This window comes from Telmatherina bonti (genome assembly GCF_933228915.1).
Source record: "Telmatherina bonti genome assembly, chromosome: 10".
Classification (NCBI taxonomy): Eukaryota; Metazoa; Chordata; class Actinopteri; order Atheriniformes; family Telmatherinidae; genus Telmatherina; species Telmatherina bonti.
The window spans coordinates 18,346,915-18,372,913 of NC_136628.1; the positions used below are offsets into that span (position 1 = coordinate 18,346,915).

General features: G+C 38.2%; 1 protein-coding gene across 1 annotated transcript; it reads right to left on the reverse strand.

Annotated features, from left to right (window-relative positions):
- Positions 1 to 1,889: 1,889 nt before the first annotated feature.
- LOC306761830 (actin filament-associated protein 1-like 1) lies at positions 1,890 to 25,967 on the reverse strand. The gene is made up of 19 exons (XM_079248136.1): positions 25,831 to 25,967; positions 14,997 to 15,125; positions 13,140 to 13,220; positions 12,920 to 13,005; positions 12,724 to 12,832; positions 12,524 to 12,616; positions 12,211 to 12,422; positions 11,831 to 12,010; positions 11,608 to 11,700; positions 10,372 to 10,474; positions 8,465 to 8,620; positions 7,965 to 8,179; positions 6,536 to 6,681; positions 6,325 to 6,406; positions 5,346 to 5,454; positions 5,007 to 5,174; positions 4,751 to 4,917; positions 4,041 to 4,166; positions 1,890 to 2,679 (listed from the first exon to the last, which is right to left on the reverse strand). Exons 1-19 carry the CDS (start codon positions 25,850 to 25,852, stop codon positions 2,653 to 2,655), a joined length of 2,304 nt encoding a protein of 767 aa, XP_079104262.1. The 5' UTR covers positions 25,853 to 25,967; the 3' UTR covers positions 1,890 to 2,652.
- Positions 25,968 to 25,999: the final 32 nt, after the last annotated feature.

Below are 25,999 nucleotides of genomic sequence, written 5' to 3' on the forward strand. Positions count from 1 at the left end.
GCTCAGTAGCAGCATGCTGAAGGTCCTTTTTCTTTTCTTTTCTTTTTCCTTTTCTTTATGTGTTCCTGACCACAAGAGAACACTAGTGAGCCAATAGTGTGATACCAGAACACTAGTGAACCAATGTGAGAGTGTTAGAACAGTACTGGACCAATAGTGTTGCACCAGAACATGAGTGGACCAATGGTATTGGACCATAACTTTGGTTAACCAATGGGAGCACAGATTAACTTCATATTTTGGTTCCTGCTGTGGACAAACTAGAAATGCACTAAAATAAACTCTTTGTAAAGAAGTAAATTGACTTGTGTCTGTTTTTGTGTGCACATCTGATGTGAGGTTTATTATTGTCTGCTTATGCTGAAAGGGGCAGTTCCATCAAACCACCAGTCATATTTTCACTGTTTTGCTCAAGTGGAATTACGAAATGCCTCATCGGTGGTGCATGAAAGTCCAGGACGTTTGCTGCTCAGCAGGTCATGAATACGCATACATGTGTTTTGTGGACTTTGAAAAGGCTGACTACTTTGTCCCTCTGGGGATTCTGTGTTGGGTGCGGCTGGAGTTGCTGTTTTGGGTTATAAGGTCACCTTAAGAGGCAAGAGATACATCTGCATTCTCACCCCAAAATCAAACTTAACAGTGCACGTTGATCTCTGACGGGACTGCCCTTTGTCACCAGTCCTGTCTGTAGCGTGGAGAGGATAACAAGTTGTAATCAGAGAGAGGAGGGTCTGGTTTGGGATCTCTGGGGTCCATCCTTACTTTTTGCAGATCATGTGAATCCATTTAGCTTCTTCAGGGTGAAGATCTTCAAGTGGTGATGAGTGTAAAGCAGCTGGAATCAAAGTCTGAGGCCATAGCTGTCAACTTGAAAAAATTTGAATGCCTTGTCAATGAGTTACTACGTCTAGTGAAGTAGATCTTGCTCAGAAGTGACAGTGGGAAGGAATGAGAGATGGACAGAGTGGGGAATTGTCAGCAGTAATAAGATAATGCACCAGTCCGTTGTGGTGAAGAGAGAGCTCAGAACCTTCATTTTCTAACTATTTATGTCTATCTTTGTGACAACTATGCTCTACGATCACCACATTTGTGACTATAGGAATGAGATCAGAGCAGCTGAAAGGAGCTTCCTTTGGAAAGTCGCTCAGCCTGTAGATCAGGCAAGGAGCTCATGCATCTGGAGGGAGTGTGATGCAGAATCCTCCAAATCCAAATAAGTCAGTTAAGGTGATTTTCGTTTCTGATTAGGAAGCCTCCTGGTCACCTCCCCTTTGGAGGTTTTATAGACGTGTTTGACTCGTATCAGGCCTTTGGGGCAAATCCGGACAACTGAAGGGATCTTATGTCCCTTCTGGGCATGAAACTCCTCATGATCCTTCAGGAGGAGGTGGAGAAAGATGTTGGAGAGAGATATGTCTGATTCTCCCTCCTGAACCTGTTGCACCTGCAAACCTCAGAAACAGAAGAATATAGATGGATGTGCTTTTGTAGACCAAGTTAAACAGAAAAGCTCAGGTTGTATTTTTTTTCAAAAACTGGTACAATACATGAAATGCATTAATCCAGAGGGGATGGTGTTTTAACAAGGGTACTTTGTGTGTGTGTGTGTATATATATATATATATATATATATATATATATATATATATATATATATATATGTATTCATGCTTCAAATCATTGAAGTAGAGTTCACATCAACAGATTATTGGAGTTTTTACTATGTGAGCTCATCATATATCTATCTATCGATTGATCAATACAAAGAAATATTCTAATATGTTAGATTTAGAAGTGGAGATGTTTAAGCAGAAAAAAAAATAAAACAACAGAGTCCACAATGTTTTTTTGGCCACAGTAACCATTTACTCCAATGTCTTTTTGTTCACATTGCTGAAAGATAAAACAAAGAAAAGTTTTGGCTGCAATGCTGTGTGCAATAATTTCCAACTCATTTATACAATTACAAAATACAAGATAAAGTGCGAAGTCCACTATGAAAAAACTACTGTAATAGTTGAAACCAATCATCTCACATTGCAACAATAAAATTTAACAACAATGAAATTTATATAGTTTATTTCAGTAACTAATTTATAATGTGTGTTTGTTTGTTGTTTTTTTTTTAAAGAGGCTTTAGTACAAGACATGATAATTTACGGTCATAACAATAACATTTCACTTAATCTTTTTAACATTTTGCTTCCAAGTTTTGTATAAAAAAAAAAATAAATAAAAAAAAAAGCCATAAAACCAGTGGGCGTTTGTAGGAGACGTTGCCTGTAACTCTAAACTCACAGTGTTTCTAACCACGCACTCCCTTTGCTACGCATTTCCATGCAGTACTTACATGCTCTCTTTCTGCAGCCCTGTGCAAATGTAAACACACATATAACAAAACAAACTGTAACAGATTAATACTTATCTGGTATATCAAGTCTGTCATATTAACAGTGGTTGATGCTGCATTATGCTCCGTGTGCTCGTTCTTTGTCTAAAAAGAGTATGTTGTCCAATCTACTCCTCATATTCTTCTCCTCAGTGCCAGCCAGTTTGTGCTGATTTTATTCTTCTTTCCACATTCTTCTGCCAAAACCCTTTTATTTTTCTCTCCAAGAATCCTTCTGTTGATCTGCTATGTTCAGTCTAGGTCGCTTTCTTTGACTCCCACTCCTGGAAACCATGAGACAGTACAGAGTGAAGGAAACATTCATACAGAATCTCAGTCCTTATATGTATATACACACATACACACATATTCAGGCTTGCAAAACAAACATTAATAGAAAATTCCAATGACTGCCTTTCATTAAAGACAACATAAACTAAAGCCAAATGTAACCATCACCAGATTCACATCTTAGCTCAAATCCTAACCAGGGCTACTCGTTAGGAATATGTTTCAGTCTGTCTATTTTCATTCAGGAAAATGACGTACATTAAAATTAACAGGTCATTTAGAAAGAAGGAAATGACGGGTTTTTTAAAATTTTTTATTATTAATTCATCCTATCTTGAAAAATACACATAAAGGTATTAATATTTAAATAATACAAAGTGGAATTATTCAAACTTAACGCTAAAATTAAAACTAGTACAACCAGATGATGCAGTATTTATTTATCTGGTTTTAAACAGGCTTAGGTACATTTTCCAGTGTTTTTGTCTTGAGATTTGACCCTAAAACAAGAAGCTGGTACAAACAAAACAAGAGGCAGAAGAGGGGTAATCACAAGGGAGAGTATGTTTTTATTAGTAAGAAAAGCAGTGTGTAGGATGTACAAAATAAGATGTCAAACTGCTTTTAAAAAAAAAAGAGAAAAATCACTATTTTGCTGTGAAATAAACAATATGTTAATTTGTCTGTTGTGTGAAATATGAAAGAGGGAATATTACTATGGAATGGACAGAAAGGGCTGTGTACTGGGACAAACACAATTATCCAAACTAAATTACTCAGGTATTCAGCTATAGCCATAAGCTGCCTTTATGAAGCCTGGAGTTCAGCATTTAGATGCAGTCATATTGATCTTTTAAGGGCCCATGTTTGGACAAAACCATGATGCTGGAAAGTGAAACTTTAAACCTGATTCATGTCCTTATTTCTTCCTAGTCAAGAATGAAATAAATTTTAAAAGTAGAAAAAAAACTGATAAGTGAACATTGCTGTTGACAGAAATGGCACGAGGAAGCAATTTGTTGATCTTCATGAGCAGATCTGTTGCATTTTGAATGAGATCGGTGTAACAGGAGATTTTTGGGAGCCAGCTTCAAGATGTCAGTGGAACTCTTCATCAAGGTATTCCCTCTTTTTCCACCTCTAACATTGCATTGTTTTATCTATTTGCTTTTTCCTTTTATAATGTTTATCTAACAGGGACATTCTCTAAACCGCAAACACCGCTATCCCAATAATAACCTCTTGCTTGCCTTAAACACTGGAACACTCAAGAAGTCCCCATTAAAATATACAATTAACCTGATCACATTTTTCCACCATCTTTCCCAACTTGTGGTATCAACAAATACTTTACCTTTGCCTTTTGCATGACGTTCCCCCTGGAGGAGGCGTAGAGAGACGGAGGCCGTTTACGGAGCTCAGATGCAGAGTTGACAGGAACGGACTCATTGTTACCCTTTTGAACCTTTTTTCCCGGTGCCTGTACACGCAAACACATGAGGATATTTCAACAATATATTAAATGCTTTTTCAGCTTTCCCAAGAAGTTACTGCTGCTCCATAAGAAGCAGTAACAGCTTGAAATCACTGCTGTGGAAGTTGCCAGGCAACCGGAGCAGACCACAAGGATGGTCGCTGTCAACAAGCAAGATGAAAACTGTGTGTTTTTCACCCTCACAGCTTTGTTAAGTAAATATGTGAAAACCCGTGATTACATATTGTGATAGACTGAAATTTGCTAATAAAATAAGATGCTGAAAGTAATAGGTAAATAATATAATGGTGAGTAACCATCTCCCTCTGGACTAAAAGATACGTTTTTATGATCCAACTCAGACTAATAAAAACCTCATATTAGTGTTCCCTACTTAGTATGTTAGCGTTGTGTATGATTAATTTTTTTATGGACATCTGTAGTGTGTTTCCATCTATTAAAAATGAATAAATAGAAAAAAAGTAAAGGCAGATTTATTGTGTTGTGGATAAGGAACCGTCACAACAAACAGAAAGTGTTTCGGAAAGTGCACATTAGTAGTTTACAGTCCGAACTTTTGGAAATATTACCTTGACATTAATGTTCGTGTCAGCAGGAGGACCCAGCGCTCCTCTAGCCAGAGATTTCTTCAGGTTTTCTTTTACTTCTGTCAGTCGGAGTTCCAGTTCCACCCTCTCCTCCTCTTTCTGTTTACACAGCGTCTCCAGCTCAGCTAACCGTTTCTCCACGCCATGACCTGCGCACACACACACAAACTTGCACTCAGACTCCTACTTAGGCCTGCTTCAGTGTCCACAGTGCTGTGTGAGGGGAATTCTCTCTGACCTGTGCCACTCTTCATCTCCTCTTTCACCTCCTTCTTCTCCATGCGGAGGGCGATGAGAGCTTTTCTGAGCTCCTCCTTTTGCTTCTCCAGATCCTCTTTCTGACTCAGGTACCGCCTGGCATCCTCCTCGGCACGTGTCTTCCCATACCGCCCATACTGGTTTACATCTATGAGAAAACAGAGCAGCATTTACATCCACCATGTTGGCGCTGCTGTATGATAACAAGTCATTTGGCTTCACATCGTGATCTGCAGGAGCCAGCCAGCTGTGGCCACATTTCTCCCATGCAATTTTTATACAGCGCGTCTAATGAATTATGAAATGGAAGGAGACTCACTGGAGGCGTGTCTCTTAATGGCGGCCTGTTGTTCTGTTTTTTCAGAGTCCCTGCTGGAGAAGGAAGCATGACGTCTCACCTGGCCTGTCGTGCTCTCCACCTCCTCATCCTGCCAGATAGAAGAAAAGTGCATCCATTTACTGAAATTACTTGATTTTTTTTTGTGTTTTTGGCTGACAATGCACAACACAGAACATAAATTTGCATTAAAATAAAGGGGTGGGATGTTTTTTTTTTTTTTGCACTGGTTATAAATTATGTAGTTTGAATTTCTTATTGTTTAAATCAAATTCCTACTCTAAAGTGAAAAAAAAACTAACATAAATACTGGTAACTGGTAAAACTACTTAACGAACAAGGGTTGTTATGCATTAACAATGTGGTGTTACAAAATCATTTTAGTCTACTCAGATGCTTAAAGGTAGAGTATGTAAGATTTTCAGTATTTTAAAAAATGAATTAACTAAAAAAATAACTACAATCATAATTAGATAGTTTTTTAAACATGTAGGTTCCAGTCTGTCCATATTTGATGCGTTATTAAATTACAAGTTTAATTAATGACAAAGACCCTTCTTGAATGTTTTCTGACCAGTAAAAAAAAAGGTACTTTTTTCCACCAGCAGGGGGAGTATAAACCCATTTATTGCAGAGCGGCTCTGAGCTACAGCTCACAAGCGATTCCTGCCCTCATTGGAGCTGGCAAGGAGGAGGGGTGAGGGGTGAGTTTTGCTCATTACTGCCAACCTGTGATCGTTTGTGGAGGTAGCAGTTTTGTGGTTTTGCTCACAACCTGGTGTTTGCCACCTGGTGGTGGAAAGAATCACCTCGAAATCTTACATACTCTGCCTTTAAATGTCCGCTGAATGTTTGAGAGGATCATGAAGGAGGATGAGTGAAAAGAAACAGATTAAAAACTTCAGGTTTCCTAATGACTTCACGTTTTACTTTCAAACATCTGTCGAGTGATCTTTCTTACCGCTATACTTTCATAGACCTCGTCATAAGTTCTGGAGTCTATTGAGGCACTGCTGGAGGATGTAGCCATGGTAGTAGCCCACCTACCAAAGCAAAGAAAAGACTGTGTCAAAAGGGAGGCTTGTGAATTTCAGCACTAAAATTGAAACAACAACAAAAAAATAAACGGTTAAGTGCAAGCACTCAACCACAAAGTGTAGGAAATAACTCACAAAAAGGAGTGTCTGGCAGCATGCCGTATGTCAGTGAGCGTGTCCACATCGATGTAGTCATAGTGCAACTCTTCAGGGAGAGTGGTGCTGCCAGTCTCTGCAAATAAAACACCCAGCCAGCGGCCGAGATCCTCCGAGCAGCTGGCCTGATGGACACAAACATTTTAATCATTTTAATTCCAGAAAAATAAAAGTATGCCTTCTCTATAAACATACTGAGTATCAGAATCTCATGTGGAAAAATAAATCAGTCTGACAGCAATAAACCTCTGCCAGGTAAAGAAAGGCAGGGTGTTTTTTTATTCTGTAAATCTGAGACACCATAGAATTAGCTGGCAGCTCATTTACAATTATAGCAAGACATTGATGTGTCAAGAGTTTAACACATTTCAGATGTTAACAATAACAGTTTTTCTATCTGTCATGATCATCTCATACATCCAAACTGCCATAACTCTTCAAATATATATTTTGTGTATTGGGCTTTCAATTAACAATGTCCAATTCTGATCACTAAAGCATTTGTGTTTTTACTATATACTTCCTTTAAAGTAAAAACTAATGTGTTGGATATGTAGACCATTAGGAAGTTAGAATCAATATTTCAGATTCTGCCATATAAAAGAAATCACACTACATATATATGATATGACATGTAACATTAAAGATAAATAAACAAGTAACAAGTAAAAATGTCCTTATGGGTAACTTTACCACAATTTCTTAAAATGCATTTAAGATATTCACTGCTGCAGTTGAATAATAAATATATTTTATATAATGGTATAATATATATTATATAATGGTAATATTGTATCATATATATTATATAATGGTAATATTGTATATATCAGGACAATATGTTTTACATGAAACTGACTACAATGATATGCTGGGTATCGGTATTCCTACCAGCTGGAATGGCTTCACAGATATTTGCTACTAAAATCCGAAAAGACTAAATCCTAATCAGACATAAAATAATTGTGGATATCTGAAAATATTATTTTGTCTTTGAAGAACTGATCTGCAAATTTATTTAATGGAGAAAAGTCATTTGTTAAGGTTAAAACATTCATTTAAAATCTGTAGGACTTTTAGATGTTTAAAATTGACCTTGAACAAGGTAACTTCAAAATCTACAATATAACGCCTGAAATTACAAGTTTTATTATTTTTAATCACTTTTCCCACCACAGACAATGTAATTATTATTAAGAAAAATAATGTTGGGCATCTAAAATGCAATTTAAGACACGAATATGGTTTGATTAAATGTTAAATCAGCTTGCCAAACATCTGGGAGATATGGTTGCACAACAAAAAAGGAAAAACAGAAGAAAGCTAATCCCCTTTACAAAACAGCAGAGCAAAAAGTTCATGAGTGAGAAAAAGAAGTAAATCAATATAATTATCCTCAGCATTGCACCTCTAAAGCTACAAGTTCGTTTCCTCCTTGCATGATGCGGAAGGAAAAGGGATGTTTAGGTCCAAGGCTGCCTGGTACCACCTTTGCCCCTTTGAGAGGCACCACAATGATTGGAGGCCGCTGGTCCCCGGAGTCCTTCTGCAAATACAGACTTCCACCTCGGAGCACGCACCAACGGTCCTTCCAAGACCCACTAAGACACACACCGAGATAACCTGTAGAGAAGGTTCAGAAAGATGAAGAACAACAGCGACCTTAAATGTCTGAAACTACATTTTTTTCTCCTTTTCACCGAAGATAGAAAACATTTAATGACTGTACAACAGACGTCTCCTTGTTCCTTTATCCTCTACATACCCAATGCAATTTCTTCTTAAGTTCTGAAACACCTCCGAAAAACTAAAAGTACCACAACTAATCTAATCATCAGGTACAAATGATCCAGCACTGATCAGCTAGCCAGTCAGCAGTGAAGCTACTTGATTAGTTTGTGTCCTCACCACTGCGGGGGATGTCATGGTGGCTGGAAGAGGAGGGAGGCTCTCCTGGTAAAGGGGGCTTCTTTTTAGAGAAGGTGATGATCCTATTGATTTTCTTCCCTGCTGCCCGGCTCATCGACCCTGTCAGCTCAGAAAATGCACCGCGCTTCCCCCTGTCTGAAGCCAAACATACTCTCCATTACCACGATGTCGTCTCATCTTGCTGTTTTTGTGTTACATCAACATTGTCATTACTTTAAAACTCAAAAGCAAAACATTCCATGAAATTAAGGCAAACATGAATATACAGCAACTTCCTAGGTAAATAACAATATTTACAACTTCACACATGTGAAAACTTTGCAAATTCAGTTTAGTGTGTAGTAGGTGCAGCAGCATTCTGTTCACTCAGCTTCCTATGATGTCAGTGGGAGACAATTACAGGAAGAGGACAGGAAGGATGTCATATCTGCTTGTGTCTCGCTCACTGTCTCTTCCTCTCTTTCATATCTGTTATGGCTCAGAGCAGCTTGTTCAGTAAACTTCTTGCAAGAACACTGACACAACATGACTTTGTTTAAACTAGTTTTTTTTAACTTGCATCATATATTTCCGGAGTTTTTCCTTCCTAATTTTGTCGAGAGAAACAACAAAAAGTTTGTTTTTTTTAATCAGGCTCTTGAAAGAGAGTTTAATAAAAATAATTATTTTCTTTAAACATCTCTTCAAAACAGCATAAAGTAAGGTGAAAATGAACAATTTAGGTTTTTGATTGATGATTACTGACAAACTGAAGTAAGAAATAAATAGCCCCAAATAAACTGTAAGTCTTTATGAACTGTTACTGTACTATAAATATTTCAGAAATGAACTATTTGTGCAAATTGCTTTAGTAGGTCCCTCATTAGCTGCTAGCATGCTGCCTATCGTAGCTTTTCAGGTACAGATTTTTAATTAAGGAGGTTGAACCTGTTTTCACTCTGTATTTGTTTTAGATCCCTGTACTGTCATTATTTAATGCAAAGGTTGTACTATAAGTGTAATTTCTTTAAGTAAATGTGACTCCATAATGTTCATAGGAAATAGACACCTCTTTAATGTAAGCAAATGCTAACTTCTGGTTACTTTGCCATAAAAAATCTAGACCCAATGATAAGTTAGAAAATGAAGAAGCAATGTCCTCATCCAGAAAGAGGCTGACACACTACTCTGCATGTTGAGAAATTATTCTAAAGCAGCATCCTCATTTGAATGAGACGGATTAAAGGGACAGAAACGAGAAGGCAGAAACTGAGGGGAGGTAATTGTATGTGTGCAGAGTGTGATGAGTGTGAGAGAAAAAGAGCATTATCAGGCGCGTCTTATTTAACTTTGATGTTTTATATTTCAGTGTAAGGTTTTATATATATTTTAAATCAGTTTTTGGTATGTAATGCACTTTGCACTTCTTTTGTATTAAAAGGGCTTTATAAATAAAGTTTGATTTAATATGATTGGGGCAAAAAGCTACAATAAGTGAGTCGTAAACTGTGAATGGAGATGCATTGGTTTAAAGTGCAGTTCCTTCATTCACCTTCCATCCTCTCTTCCATACTAAACAACAATGCGTGTGAGATGTAGAGTTAAGTCCAGCCACACTACATCTTGCTATATTTAATTTTATATTAAAATAAATAAACTTTTAATTATTTAAAACATAAATACAGTAACTTGTTTTGCTCTGAAATATGCTACAGAGACTACAAAGTCCCTCTACTCTTGCAATGTGACCTAACATTTCAAGGAGGTTGGCATTTGTAAAACAAGTGGCACCTTTTCCAACATCTGCAGTATTTTAGATGTTATGAGGGAATCACTCACAGAAACACTGAATGGAAAACTTCATTGTGTCATTACATGTTATTAATAGCTTGTGAGGTTACACCTACTTAGTGAGTCAGTGGCATCTCGGCCTGGTCCTTGTGCAGTGGACTGATTATCTGCCGTTGGCCCGCTGTCTGAGTCTGATGCCTGTCTGTCAGCCTGCAGCATCTGGCAATGAATGAATGAATGAATGTTATTTTTTTTCACAAATTATTTTTACGAAGCAAATCATCTCCACAGACATTGAAAAAAAACATCCCTGGGTGCTATATTTGACTGGGTGTAATGCGTGTATGTTGGGTGTAACTGCTGTGCAACTATTCATTCACTTTTTTGAAGCACATTAGAACTTTTGGAAAATTAAACAAACTCAGCAAATGCAAAAATATCACCTCACTTTCTGCTTGTAAAGCCAAAGTGAGTGCCAAATATTCACATGTGGGCGGAAAGTGATTTATTAGCAACACTAACATGTAAAAACTACAGACTCAGAGTGGCATTAATAATACCACTCGGCTTCAGTTACATTAGCTACATGGAGCCAAATATACCGACAGCAGTCGCTATGAAAGCTCTATTGGCATGAATAAAATTAACCATGTATACACCTCATTTGGATGAAGAACGTCAAACCTAAAGGATTTTTATTTGGTGTCAAGTAGGTAGAATATTCCTTTCCTAAACCGGTTGTGGTATCATGTAAAGAAGAAAGTTGTCAGGTTGTGTTCTTACAACACATGCTCTGATGAGATGTAAACACGCAACAAATGATGTTTCCTTACTTGAGAAGATGACGACAAACAAACAAATAAATTCACTGGACAGTAGCAGAAAGTTTGTTTTTAATTCACACTGTCTCTACACATTTTTCTCCTTTGTCCGCATTAGTATCAAGTTGCTGCTTGAAAGTACTGCAAAAACCACAACTGCGATGATCAGTTTGTAGACCTCTCCATCTTTGATAAATCCTATGATGTAACCACTTTCTGCGATGTCAGACAGGAGCATTCTGCTTAAATGTTAGCGCATGTACACAGCAGATCAGTTTAATTAGTTACCATGTAAACAGCTGCCGTAAAATCTTAAATCAGAACGATTCCAAACCGAATGGAGTAAAAGTCTCCATGTAAACGCGGTTACTGAGTTAGGCGTTGTAAGAATAAACTAAACTAAATCTGAAGAGGCATCGCTCATTTGATCAAAGTGTTTTAGAAGTTGAGACTGAGCAAATCTTGCGGTACGCAAAAACACAAAAAATATACTGTAGATAAATTAGTTGTAACTCACACACAAACACACACCTTGTCAAGTTCCAGCTTCCTCTGTATAATGGGAGAAGTGGATCCATTCAGTCCCTCAGCGTTGTTACACTGGCTGCAAACATCATGAACCACCTGGACCCAGAAAGAGAAACTTTTACTTCCAGAAGCAACATTTTGTTCTTTCCTTCAGCCATAGATTCTTGTGGTTCCTCTGCTTTTCTATGTCTCAACCCCAGTCCTCTGATAAAGCAAGCTAATGTACCTTTAGCCATCGCTGTGCCTGTTCTTTACTTTGAACTGCTAGAACAAGAGCTTCGCCTCCAGGCAGCGAGAATCGCAACTCGTGCCTCTTTTTCCGGCCTTCCTTTGGAACATAGATGACGTTGCAAAGATTCAGCAGGAGTTCTGTGTGGGGAGTGGTCTCCTTGATGCTCTTGTAGCACTACAACAGGCAGAGAGCAAGATTCAGATATAAATGGAGAAGGGAAGTACATCAAATCTTCAAATCCTTACAGTCCATACTGGTATTGCACTTGACAATGAGTAACCTATAAATTCACATTTTGTCCTAAAAATGGTCATAAATTGAATCCTTTGATGTGAATATTTGAATAAACGCTATTAATTGTTGCATATTTTCACCTGAAGTTTATTGTCTCTGATAACTACTAGCTGTTTAGCCCACTGGCCAAAGCGTTTCTTTCTCAACAGGAAGGCGCAGATGCGGCAGTCTCTGACTGGTCCATCTGGGTTTTCCTCAGCCGTCCATCTCTGAGATGAGTCCCGCCCCTTGGCTTCATCTTCCTCTTCTTCATAGGACTCATAGGAGCTACTCAGAGCATCTGAGTCATTGTCTAGACATCAAAATACCACAGCTGATTAATTTACAAACCATCCACTGATTCATAAGCCTCAGTAACTACTGTAAAATAAAAGCAAGGCTGGGAAGGCTCACATGAGCTTTTGGGAGGACCATTAATCCTGGTGGTGGGGTAGTTATTGTCAGCATCTTCATAGTAGGCATCCTCCTCCACAGAGTTCCTCGAAGCTAAGGAATGGGACATTTGTTAAGAGGGAAGAGAGAAAGCTGATTGGTTCTAGTTAATCAGATCAGTGAAGGTATATGGGAACATAAGAGGACTGGTTGTTTCATACTGGTTGTGAAGTACTGTGGGGTGGATCCAGGATCTAGAGGAACTGCCTCTTCGTAGTAGTCATCAGGAAGAGGTGTAGTTGGTAGGGGAGGAGGCGTGTCGGTTGGTGTCTGATGAGGGAAAATCAGAATTGTGGGTAAAAGCGCACGAGGAGCAAATGCTGTGGTCGAATACAGGATGCAGAGTAAATCACTTACAGATTTATTAGGATGGGTCTTGTCCTCTTCAACTTTGTGCTCTTTCTGCTCCACTGGAGATGCACTGAGCACATTCAAGTCACAGTCTGGTGGAATAACAGATAATCATATGTCTCGTCATTTTATAGAGGCTGTGGTATGTTGACTGGAAATGTATAAAAAATTAGCAGAAATAATGAGAAACTGGACTGTTTTGTTGGTATTTGGAAGGTTTACTAACCAAAGTCCTCAAACAGAGACTCTACAAAGCTAGTGCCGTTTCCATAGAGACAACTGTTCATGTAGACATCTGATCCATTGACTGTAGAAAAGAAAAATTGAGAGTAAGAAAAATAATCAGAATTAGGGTTATTAATTCAGTCCCGTTATGAGGTCACAATAACAGCATCAGCATCATAACCAACGGATGCAGGTGGGAACGTACAAAACTTTGTACTGAAAGAGTGAAAATAAGAGGAGTCAAAAAAAGTCAAAGTCTGACACCTTCCAGATTCTCCATGAGTTTGTTCAGGGCAACCTGAGCTTATTATCACTCTTGTCAACAATCAGGTTATTCTGTTTGTCCCTGCCTTTGACCTTGCCTCATTATCCCCTTTAAACTTTGCAGTTCATTATCCTCTTACATCAATCCTTTTATCCAACTGGCTTCCTGCACACTTCCAGATAAGCAAGGCTCTGCTGTAAAAGCTTCAGGAAGCTTTGATGTAACAAATGCTGCATTTTGTTCCATGTTTCCAGCAGCAGCTACTGGAATGTTGTTTTGAGCAGTTCTAGTCATGTCAGAAAAGCCAAACAATCACCAACAAATGTGAGAAAAAACAAAAGCAATTTACTTGTGTAATTAAATTGACTAAACTTTTTTTGGGTATGTATGTGTGAGATAATCTAACACTGCTTTTCTCTTTGTAATGTGACTTTAATGATTGTTTTGTTCTTGTTTGAAGACACATTGGCTGCTCTCTGTGTGAAACTAAATGAGCTGCTGCTTGAAACCTAATCATGTGAGTAACCCCCCCCCCAGTGAAATTACAATTTAGAAACAGCTTTACAGAAGCAGATTAATGCTTCTGGGTCCAATGCATTTTACTGTAGAAACAAATACATGAATGCTCTTTGTGCTGTCTAAATCCTAATGGAAAATAAGTTAGAAGTGTCAACAGTGAAAAAACTGTGAACTGATTGTGACTTTTTCTTTGGGCAAACTAAAGAACAGAAAATGATTCGCTTTGAGATTTTGCTGACCTAATTTATTTCATTTGTCAGCTGTAAAAGTGAACGTGTTGGTAGAAGAGCAATTTCAGTATTCACTCAGTGCAAAGAGTAACTTTTTTTTTTTTAGTGTCGCACGGTACAGTTGAGGAGAGATATAGATGTTTTTTTTTGCATATCAGGCACACTGCCACTCAAGAAGAGCATTTAAAGACAATCTGAATAGGCTGGAGAACTAGAACAAAGCTGCTGAAGTTGCTCAACATTGGACAAAAGGGTGCACAACAAAGCAATCAAGCAACAAAGTGTGTTCATCAGAAGCTTCTCCAACTTTGCTGCAACAAAAACCGGTACAGGTGGTAATCCCTGCCAACAGTAACACGTTGACAGATTACAAAGACAAATAATTCATTTGTTTAATATGTTCAACTTTTTTCCCTTTAAAGACACTACAGAAGGTCCGCCACTTTCTCCGTCGCACGCAGCCACTATCGACGGCTAATTCGTCATCCATCTTGCATCCTAACTGACCTGTTAGCTCTCTCCAGCCAGCAAAAGACGATTTGTTCCTTTCTCTCATCTAACCTTTTTGCGTTTCTTTGCTGAATCAGCGGCGTTGTGTTTTCAACAGTCTGTGCGTTTTCTAGCGTGAAGCGAAACTCTGCTGCGATGTCACGTAGCGTCCCCCATATAAAAGTTGTACAGTGCAGACTCGGAATGCTGCTGGGCAGCAGCAGCTCCAGAAATACACAAAACAGATGTCACTGTGTCATCGAACAAGTCTGGAACGCAGATTTTTAAGGTCAGAAAGTTAGCGCATCTTTAAAGATGAGCAAAATACCGTTAATTTCATTTAAGGGATCTGTACCTGACAGTTGCAGTGAGTCCAGGATGTTGCGAATGGAGGCCATCTTGTCAGCAGTAGCAGGACTGACTGTCTCATGGTCCAGCATCTTCAGCAGAGAGCCGAGCTCATTCACAAGGCGCTCCAACACCACTAGCAACCAAAAAGCCATTGATTTGATTAACATAGCATCAATAACATTGTCTTTTGGCTGATAAAACCTTGAGCTCATTATGAAATATCCCATATTGCAGCCTCTTTCACATAGCTAAAATGCTTATGCTGTTACACCAAGTGCATCAAATATCAATTTAACTGGTCTTTCAGGCCAGTACAAGCAGAACTGGCAGCTGAAGAGGGGCATGAAGCCTGTTTGGAAAGCCTGTCGCAACAGCTGATGGCTGAGATATTCAACAGCCCTCCAAATCACCCTGCCCATGGACAGGATGGAATATATTTTGCTTTCTTTATAAAAATGAATTCTTTTTGTGTTCAGGTTTGACATCCTGTGTGAATATGTGTGTGTGTGAATTTGTGCATCTGTTTGTGTGTTTAGTTGACCTTGACATTGTTCCAAATGCCGTGACTTACTCTCACACATCCTGCCTGCTCAGAGCCGACAAAGACAGAAAGAGGAGGGAAGAGTCGGGGAGAGAAGAAGCTTAGGTGCAGAGGGCAGGAAGCTTCCTTCCCTGAAGGAAATGGAGCCTCGGATGAAAAACCTTTGCTGGACTACAGACAGGACAGAACACAGTTTCTGGATTTGTAAGGCAAATCTTTGACATTTGCTTAAACCACATGCTGGCAGTGTGTTTCCTGATAGTGACTTTTTATTAAGTATTCTCATTTTAACATTGTAGAGGTGAATTTAAAAGGTTTTGAAAGAGTTTCATGATATTTTTGAGATTTAGTTTCATTCTCAGATAATAACACTCTTTTCAACTTAAACCTATGCTTAAAGTATGGTCAGTTTTTCTACTATTTAATACCACAGCTCCTGAAAACTTTCACTTTTTAGGGATATTTGTTTAATCTGCCATGCTATCATGAGTTGTACTTGCTGATTTTTAATATTGTTATTGCTCAACGAATGTTGTGCCTCTTCATATAGTCTTTTGTGGGATTTGAATATGTGTTTAGGATCTTTATCCTGCAGTAAAAGCTATTTGTTTAATCTTCAGCTTTCTCTGCATACAGTGTGATGTTTGCAGACTTTATCAGTATTCAAATTAATTTATTATAAGCGCTAATCATGCTAATGCATTGTCAACACAAGCTCAGTGCTTGTTCTATCTGTCTCTGGTCTCAACATTTTGAAATTGCTGTTTTAATCATAAACTAATGTGCCATTTATTCTGTACTGACAGAACTGTCTTATGTCAGCCAATTGGAACCCCAGAGAATTTGTTTGAGGACAATGTACAATGCTGAATTTGATGAAGATCAACTGGTGATGGTCAATTTTTCATTTAATTCCCTTCTCCATGGGGGTTGTATTTGTGCAGGTGTCTATCGTTAGAACGATGCAACATCGCTACCACTCATCTTTATGAAGGCCTTTTTTTCTTTTTTTCTTTCTAGGAATTCTACAAGCCATTTTCTCAGAAAGCTTTCTTGATATCCAGACCTCAGCATGACCTCCACTGCGTGTCTTAAGTGCTGTTTCTTAATTACTGCTCTTTGTTAAGTTCTTCACATCCTTCTTTTGTAGGATTAAATAAAGTGTTTGGCTGGTGAATGGAAGAACCCACAGCTGATGATTGCTGGAACCTGCTCAAGAAAATTTACAAAGCTTTAAAATTGAATTTGCCCTGTCTTTGACACAACTTGTTCAAAGTCATTCTCCAAACAAGAAATTTGTAGGTAAGTTTTGTGAGAACTCAGCTTCCTTAGACTGCCCGCTCGAGTTTTATGGTGTTTTTTTTTTTTTCTTTTTGAAACATTACAATGGACAAAAAAAGTTTTATAATGCTTGAAATGTTAAGAAGTATTTTTTTCTTTAACTTAATGTCCTTTGGGAAAAAAAATCTTTCATTGACTTTAACTTATTCACAAACCAAACTAAAAAAGTTTAAATTATACATCAATCAAAGCAGAATGCAATCATTTACAGATCTCGCACATAGGTGTTGTCTTAATAATACATTGTGAAAAACACATGAAAATTAAGGTGGGTCATTTGTCTGTTTCATGAATAATATCAGGCATCTTGAATTTGATGACACTTTCACCTCAAAGGAAGAAGGTTTCAGGTTCAGACCTCAGCTCATGTTAACTGGTGTTTCTGAAGTGTCCTTGGATGTTAGTTTTGTGGTTGTTTGTGTCTGTCCTGTGATTTCTTTGGCTCTCAGCTCACACTTAAGGGGCTGCTGCATGGTGGGCCGCTATCCCTGGTCCCCTGGAACCCATACGCCATTGCTGTGGGGCCTTTGACTGTCACTTAACACAACCAGTATAGGTTTGTAAATCACTGGTTTGATCACAGTACAATGTCTTAATGTAATGGATAACAATGTATAACAATTCGACATTTGCAGATATCTCAAATCCAGTCATGATCCGATTTCAGTTCGATTCAATTTAGAATCCACTGACTGAAACAATATTACACGTAACTAAACTCAGTCATTTCCATTCATATCTAATGATAAAAAAAAGCAATTAGAATATCATTCAAAATTTTTATTCCTAAACTCAATTTTTATTCCTAAACTCAAATATTAAAATGAATTATTTTAGATTAAAACAACTGTTTTATAAGAAAGACAGACTAGTAATAATGGCAAACGACATGCCAGGAGAACTCAAAAAACAGTCATTCCCCAAATAAAATTGTGTTTAATCAGTGACTATTGAATCAGTATTTAAAGGACATTTGCTTTGTGGATTGATTTCATTGGTTCATTCATTGACCACATGATCAATATGTCGATGTAGATAGATGTATTGTTACACCGCTATCTAGCACTCATCCATACACACAGAAACAAACCCGCACCCACACACAAACACACGTTTATTTAATTTCTTTCTAGTTGTGGTTGTTTTCTGTGGTTTTCTCTCTTATCCTGTCTGTCAGGTCCAGCATGTAACTTCAGAAAAAAACTAATTAAAAATGACAAAATAATACAAGACAAAGCTAAGTTTTTTGGCACAATACAGCAGCCAGACCATAATTTTGCTTTAATACTAGACAGGACATGTTGAAAAAGAAGAAAGTGGATTAAGAACATGGCTGGGTGGATGCATTTGATGACAGTAACATATGGAAATGTATGTGGAACTAAAAAAAAATCTGCACATAGGGGCCCTGGGTGAAAATCAATAATGAATGTCTGTAATCTGCAGGTTCTCAGGAAGCTCTGTGTTAAAAGCAGGCAACATTTTTGATGTAAATCACTGCATGACCTCTGGAATGCTTTCAGAAATCACTGTCTATGAAAATAGTTTGCTGATCCATCTACAAATGCAGGTTAAAACTATTTTGGACCCAATTCAAAAGTCTGCATCTTGGAAGATAAGGAGTACTTTAGTCTCTTTAGAACTGGCACATTAGAAAAGGCAAAATTAGGGCTGCAACTTTTAATGAATTTATTCAGTTTCATCTTTTACAAAAAATGATTGGAATAGAAGCTTTGTTTAACAAGAAAAGATAAATAAAAATGTTCCATCTAAAACTTCACTTCTTGTCTGTATAACTTACTTCCTGTATTACCTTCAAGTAAATGAGAGTGTGCTTGTTTGTTCAATAACAGCAAGAAGTGATGGAGCAAACAGAGCAAGGAGAAAAGCTGCAGAGCAAACAAAAGAGCCAGCCAGAAAAAAGGTCAAAACATGCCAAGTATGGGATCATTTCAAAGTCAAACCAAAATTAAAAGACTAAGACCGAGCTAACTGTAAAATGGAGCAGCAGCTCTGCAGAAAGCACCGAACACTTCAGGCATGAGCGTTGGACTCTACTTCAGGTACATGAGTCAGAGTTGAAATGATGATAAAAAGAGAAGAGCCATCTTTTAACTGAAGCTTTTAATAAAAGATCACATGTAGCAGCAAGCTAGTGTTGTTGTGGGTTAAGACTAGCACTAATTTTACACTGTCATGTTGCATTAGGAAGTCTTTATCAATTTACAATAGAATTTAACCCTTTAAAACCCTTCGACTGTCTATTGTACGGATGGATGGAATCCTTCTGAAAGCTGAGACACACGGATTTGCACTGATATATGTGTCATTGCCGCAGCTGCATCTAGTTTTACAGCGTTTTCTATATCTTATAAAATGAATTAAAAAAAACAAGAGTAGGAAAATGAATAAAAACAACACTTATCTATTGTGTTACATAAAGTACAGCAGGATCAAGCTGAGGGTTCCTATCTATAACTCAACTCAGATATGTATGCAACATGGCTATTTGAAGTTTATACTATGCTCTTTAAAGAGATTTATAACATATAAATATTTTTGATTCTCCCCCCCTAAAGATTGCTGGGACAGGCTCCAGCTCCCCGTGACCCTTAATCGAACTAAGCGCTTCGGATATTAAATGAATGAAATATTTTTGGTGAATAGAGTAAAAATGTTCCCTTGTCAACTTATTGATAAATTCCACAATGTTTTAAATACTAAACTGTATTTTTTATTGGACACTGTGGTTTTATTAGTTAAAGACAAAATATTTAACAGAAATAACATTTTTATTTTATTAAATTAATTTGTTGTATTTAGTTGATTTGGTTGATATATTTATTATGATTTAGTAATATTCAGCTTGTTCTATTTTATCTTCTTGTCAAATTACTCGGTAATGTCCTTACTGGTGAACTCATCCAGTTTTCTTTGCCTTGTTTAAAGTCAGAATATGGTGCAGTAGCTGCAAATGAAGTTGAAATGCAATACAGATTACTGCAGTATATGAATACGTATCTGTTACTGACTTTGTAGTTAGTACTCTGTTGCATTTAACTCTCAAGATCTTCACACAAAAAAAAAGGGGAAATGCTTAAACTATTAATTTATTAACTGATTTATTATAGTGACATATTAATAGATTATTAAGGCTGAAAAGCATGTACAGGTTTCAGAGCAGCGTACGCTTACATCTAGATGACAGCTGTTAAACCGCAAGAATTCTTTATCAGAAAAGTTCAGGATAACATTCCTCCTTTAAAGGTCCAACAGCTGGTCGCCTCAGTTCCCAGATGTTAACAGGCTTTTGTTAAAAGAAGAACGGATGCAAGGTAGTGGTAAACACTCCATCCCACCTTGTTTCGAGACATGTTGAAACCATCAAAATCGAGACGAGTTTAAATTTTTCATGGAATAGTCAAATATTCCCTTTTCAATATTCAAAATACATTTTATGTTTTACTGTGAATAAAATTTGTCATTACAGTGCCTTGCTACTGTTGTTCTTTTGGCACAACATCCCAACTTTGTTTGGAACTATGGCTGTATTTAAAGTTACAGACATATGCATAAAGCATGCATGATGCTGTTTTATGTGGAAAAAAAATCTAATTTACATACCATTTGCTCAAAATATGAAACAAAAACTTTGAAGGACACTTTCAGGTAGATACTGGAAAACCAACGAGGCTTTATTATACTTTATCTTGACAAATGTAGTGAAGGCTGACCCTCACTCCCTGTCCTTTAGAATTGATAGAACTTAGGGGTGGGCGATATGAGCAAAATCTTGTATCACGATATAGCTCCTGTTATATCCCCATAATGATATACATAACAATATAAAATTATTTGTGTAACTTTGTGTCAGTCATCAGTTATTTGTCAGATGTGCTTGGCAACAGAAGTAGTGATCTCCTTTCATCTGGAGGAACTATGGCCGTATGGCGTTTCACAGGTAAATGCTGTTGCAGCGTTTGCATCTGGAGTTTATTATGAGACCTTTCACCACCACTTGACTCTGCTTTTGTGGCTTCTGCTCGTTGACTCTATTCTTTATTCTGTATTCTTTATCCTGATTCTTGCGCAGGTGCCAAAATAAGTTACCGGTAGTTTTGTTGGAGTCCGTTGTTGGGACTATGAGCTAGTACTGTTGGTTCCACGTCGGTCTTTTAGTATCCATAGGACAGAAATTTCCCCTCTTTTATGAACAAGCTCATCATTTTTGGTTGGATAGTCATCTTTTAGTAAATTACCCTACTCTGAAACATGTCTGCTACCGTCTTTCTCCATATTTGCTTATGTATTGCAGCGTGGATGCTGTAAAGAGCATCTTTACATAACATACTGCAGTAAAGCACCTCATTGTGGCATAAACGATAGAGCCTCATGTGAAACAATAGATATTTTCTATTATCTAAATGATATATATCGTCATATCCCCCTGCCCTAATAGAACTATAAAGAAAATTAGGTAAATTTTTTAATGGCTGTTGTAGAAATCATGACACCAGCTTGCAAAATTCTGGTTAAACAAATGTAGCTGCTATAATATGCACCAAAAAAATATCTGCAATTAGATAAGGAAAGAACAGTGACGACATGCTAAGCTGAACCAAAATCAAAATAATCCCTTTTTCTGTCACACAAAGTAGAGACAGAGACCCTCACGAGGCCCTCACTCTCCCCCAAGCCTCTTCCGCACCCCCAATCTCTCCAACAATGCTCCATTGTCTCTGCAAGGGCCAAAATTAGATGACCACAATGCTCTGCAAGACCAGAGCAAACAATTGTACTGAGAGTCAGAAACTCCAACAAAACAAAACAGGAACTAGCACACAGTTACACACAGAGAAGGAGAGGCGTGGTGCAGCACAGCTGCGTCGTCTCGAGCCATGGGCATTCAAGGTTAAAGGACAGATCTCCAGCAGCTGTCTGTAAGCGTGTGTAAATGAGTGTGTATGTGCAGCTGTGGCTTCCTGTCTAAGCTGTCGACAGAGGCTTCTCTTCGCTCCTTCCTGATCTCCACTCTCTCTGTTATCCCGCTGCGAGCCTCGCCTCACCTTCTCTGTCTTTTCCTCCCACTTTCTTCTCTCTTCATCTTCTGTTTCTGCAAACTTTCCTTCCATCTGCTCTCTACATTCTCTCTCCCATCCTCATATGTCCGTCTCCCATCTTAAGCTTCCAAGTAAACTTAATACGAAGCTTCCAATCTGAGAGGTAGCAAAGTTTTAGATGTTACATCCGTGCCCGGTCATCAAAACAACAACTCTCCAATGTTATCAGTCACAGAGGAAACAACGGCACAAGTGGGCTGATAGAGTTTGAGACTGAGCCTCGGTCTATGTTTTGTTTCAATAGTCAAGGCCATCTTTTCTCGGGGGACCGGAGGCTTCACAGGCTGAGAATCAGCTGTTCTGGAGGCTTGTGGTTGGTCTCACCCACAGTGAGATCTTTGTTACCCCCTTATTACACACATGCAGACACACAGCCATATTAAAACAAAAACACCACATATTTCTTCTCCAAATGATTTTTTCCCTCATCAGTGATTAACTTAATCCAAAAGGTGCACATACACACACACAGTGCTTCTTTTACTTACTAATCAAGCAACCATACAGTCACAAGAGTACTATTGAGAATGTGTGTGTGTGTTTTGTTGCATACATTTTTGCGTGTTTCCCGACCGACTTCCTGACGGAGGCCAGTCATGAGATCTGGGCCATGCGACTATCATTTGAACTGATTTAGCGTGTTTGGTTGCAGCTGGAAACAAAACAAGGACTGCTGCTGCTGTTTATCTCACAAAGTAATGCTTATGGGCAGCAAGCTGACAGAGAGAACGTCTGTCCTTCCAGCCTGAGGCTTTCATTCCCATCCATTACACGTTTACCCATCAATCAACACAAATCCAAGGCTAAGCACCTCCTTGACTTTCATCTTTCATTCAAAATATCCCCCCTGGTTAGAAGATTTCCACGACTTCCAGCAGAAGTGCAGTATACTGACATAATGAAATGGCTTGCTTGTTGCTTCCATAACTTAAGCTGCCTGAGGTACACAATAGGAGGGGCAATATGCTTTAAGTAAAGATAAATTCAAGTCTTAAAAGTGTATGAAACTGTTGCTTAGCTCCTCTTCTGACCTCCTCCCCCACACTAACTCCAAGTGGTCTCTCTGAATCCAATACTTTCTCTTCCACTTATTTCTTCCCCCAAGTTTCTCCCTCTCAGACCCTTTTCCTTTTAACTCCTTTCCCTCATCTGACTCCGTCCCTTCTCCAGACACCCATCCTCTTCAGAGGGAGGTCAGAGTTCAAAGCCTGGCTGCCCCAGCAGCTATGGCCGAGACAAGAGTCTGCTTCAGAAATTCAGCATCCCGTAATTCATATTTTCACGACAACAGTACATGGTGTCACTGCTCGCCTGGGGTTAGCCTTCAGTCAGACACTTTAAAAAGTCCACAACCAAGCTGTCAAGATCCGTAAAAAGAAACAGCTGTGGGAAAACAGAAGAGGAATTCTCTTTTGCACATTCTTTTAGTATCTTATCATTTGATGCAGATAATAAATCAAAAAGAGCAACAAGACATGGAATGGCTCAACACTGGACCAGACAATGTGGCACAGATTTAGTTTAGATGAAACCCCAGACTTTTGTAAAAAATGTGATTTTATCAGGTAGGCGGTCACTGGTTATGCTTCTCTCCGTGACAAAATGAATTTCTATTTATATGTATTTTCAGAAAATGTATTGCACTTTTCCATCCTTGTCTGTTGTGACTCTGAAAGGTTGATGGACTGAGGAGGGTTCAGCAGGATGATGTGCAATGCCAGGGAAAGCTATTTACATGGAAGAAGCCTGGTTTCAGAGAAGAAGACAGCAAAAGAAAACTGGGATTTATCAAACTAAAAGTACAGCTGTGTTCTGATACCAGACTGAAGTGCACTCAGATGCCATGTGATTTCTGATTATTGTCATTGATTCACTGAAACTGTTTCCATCCAAATGCTTCTGTGAATATATCTCATTTATTCCCGCAGTGTAAAACAGATAAATGTAAATACTGAAAATGTTCTTGCAGTAACACTGATGCATGGGAAAGATGGTGTTTTGGTATAACAATAAAAGATAAATCTGGTTGAGTGCAGTGAAGTGAAAATAACTTCACTCAAAGTGCACAGAATATATAATTACTGACAGATCCCATGATTTATGAAATTGTCACCAGTAAAACTCTTCCCAGAACATATATTGTGAGATCAGTGGTTAAACTCTGTCTTACAGAAAATTAAATGCCTTTCTTCTGATTTATCAATTGTGGAAACAATCATTTGAATGCTAAATAAAACAACCACATCAGACAATTGGAAGCTTCTCCTGTAACTGATATAACCCAGATATTGTTCTTTGTTAATAAACATCAGCTCTGATCAGATTGGTTCAGTTTCTGTCTAAAACAACTCAACATTTCTGTGACAGAAAATGAAACAGTAGAAGATCTGCAGGATAACTCACTCTCACTTTAAACAGCTGAACAGCAGCTGTTTATTAAAGTTACGATATTTTACTGTGTAACAAATTTGAACTTAAATCATGAGATCACAGTCTGTACTTTCCTGTTCTGAAACTAATGGAAAAGAGGGGTGGGCAGTGGGAGAAGGGGAAAAGGAAAAGGAATTGTGAGAAATCCATGTTGGAGGTGAAGGCTGCTGAGACTTATTAAACAAAGAGAAATGGTTGTGTCTAAGTTTTTCAAATGCAATTAATAATTATGACATTTCATCAACATGGCCTGAACAAACTGACAAATCAATATGATATTTTAACTAAAATCCATTATTCTATTTTACTACACTGTTAGCTGCATACATAATTTTGTTCTGAATAAGGTTACGTACATATGCAAGGATGTTTGTGTGCCATTTTCATCCTGTAATATTTTAGCATGCAACAGTAGGAAAACAAGTCTTAGTGAAGTTTCAGGGCATTGTGCATGTTGGCTTAGTTGTACACTATTATTCCCCCACTGAAACATGCAAAAACAACAGAACTGGGGTAGATGCTTAAGGCATACTTATATGGACAGTTAGTTTGAGTAAAAACAAGAAAATTCATTCCCAAATATAATGTGGTGTGACAGAAGTGATTCTTGACTTGATGACTAAGTGCTCTAAGAAACAATCCATAGTAAATCATTGCTAGATTTATGATGACCATCATCGATGGCCAATCAAACTGTATAAATAAATTTTGTTAAATTAGAGATCCACCCTTTCCTTGCAGAATTTGTTTCAATTGCTTAAAAATACCATTACAATATTGCTCTGATTAATTTTCTGTTCTGGCTGTTTTGTGGATTTTACTTCATCTTACGCAGATTTTTCAGATGAGACTTCTTCATCACCTGGTGTCACATAACGCAGCTTCCTGTTGCAGAGTTGTGGCCTGAAGGCTGGAAAACAGAGCAGCCATTCAGCTGCTGCTGCTGCTGCTTCCTCTCCAGCAGCGCAGCTTCCAGCAGGGCACTACTCTGTTGGCATCAGGTTGCATCACTCTACCTGAGGATTCCTCCTCCATCCACACACACACATACAGCGCACCAACAGGCGCGTGGCTGCATGACATCACGCCAGCGTACTCCAGCGGAACAGGGCGCGAGGCGCAATTCGGTTTAGTTGAATCAGAGGAAACTACAGTACCGGTCCGTCCATTTCTCACATTTTAAGCGTTCATTTATATCTAATAAACATGTACAGTAACATATAAAGTTTCATTATTTAGTGTTTATTCTTTGGTGTCACGTTTATTCGGTAGGTTTTATTTGTGAGCTACTTAGTCGTATATTTATTGTATTCAGTAAAACATTCACTGGTGCTCTCTCTCTATTGACGCTTTGTAATAAAACTTCTCAACATAAAGCTGCTTGTTACTGAGGGACTGTTACTTACCGCTCTGGCGTTTAGAGTCCATGTCACCTGAAAACGTCTTTATCTCCCTAATTGTTTCCTCTTATAATCCCTTAGTCGCTTAATTCAAAAAGTAACTAGGAAGTGAGGGGTGTTCTCCACGGGCTCGGCGATTCTCTGTGGGTCTCTAAGCGGCCAAGTGAGTCACAGT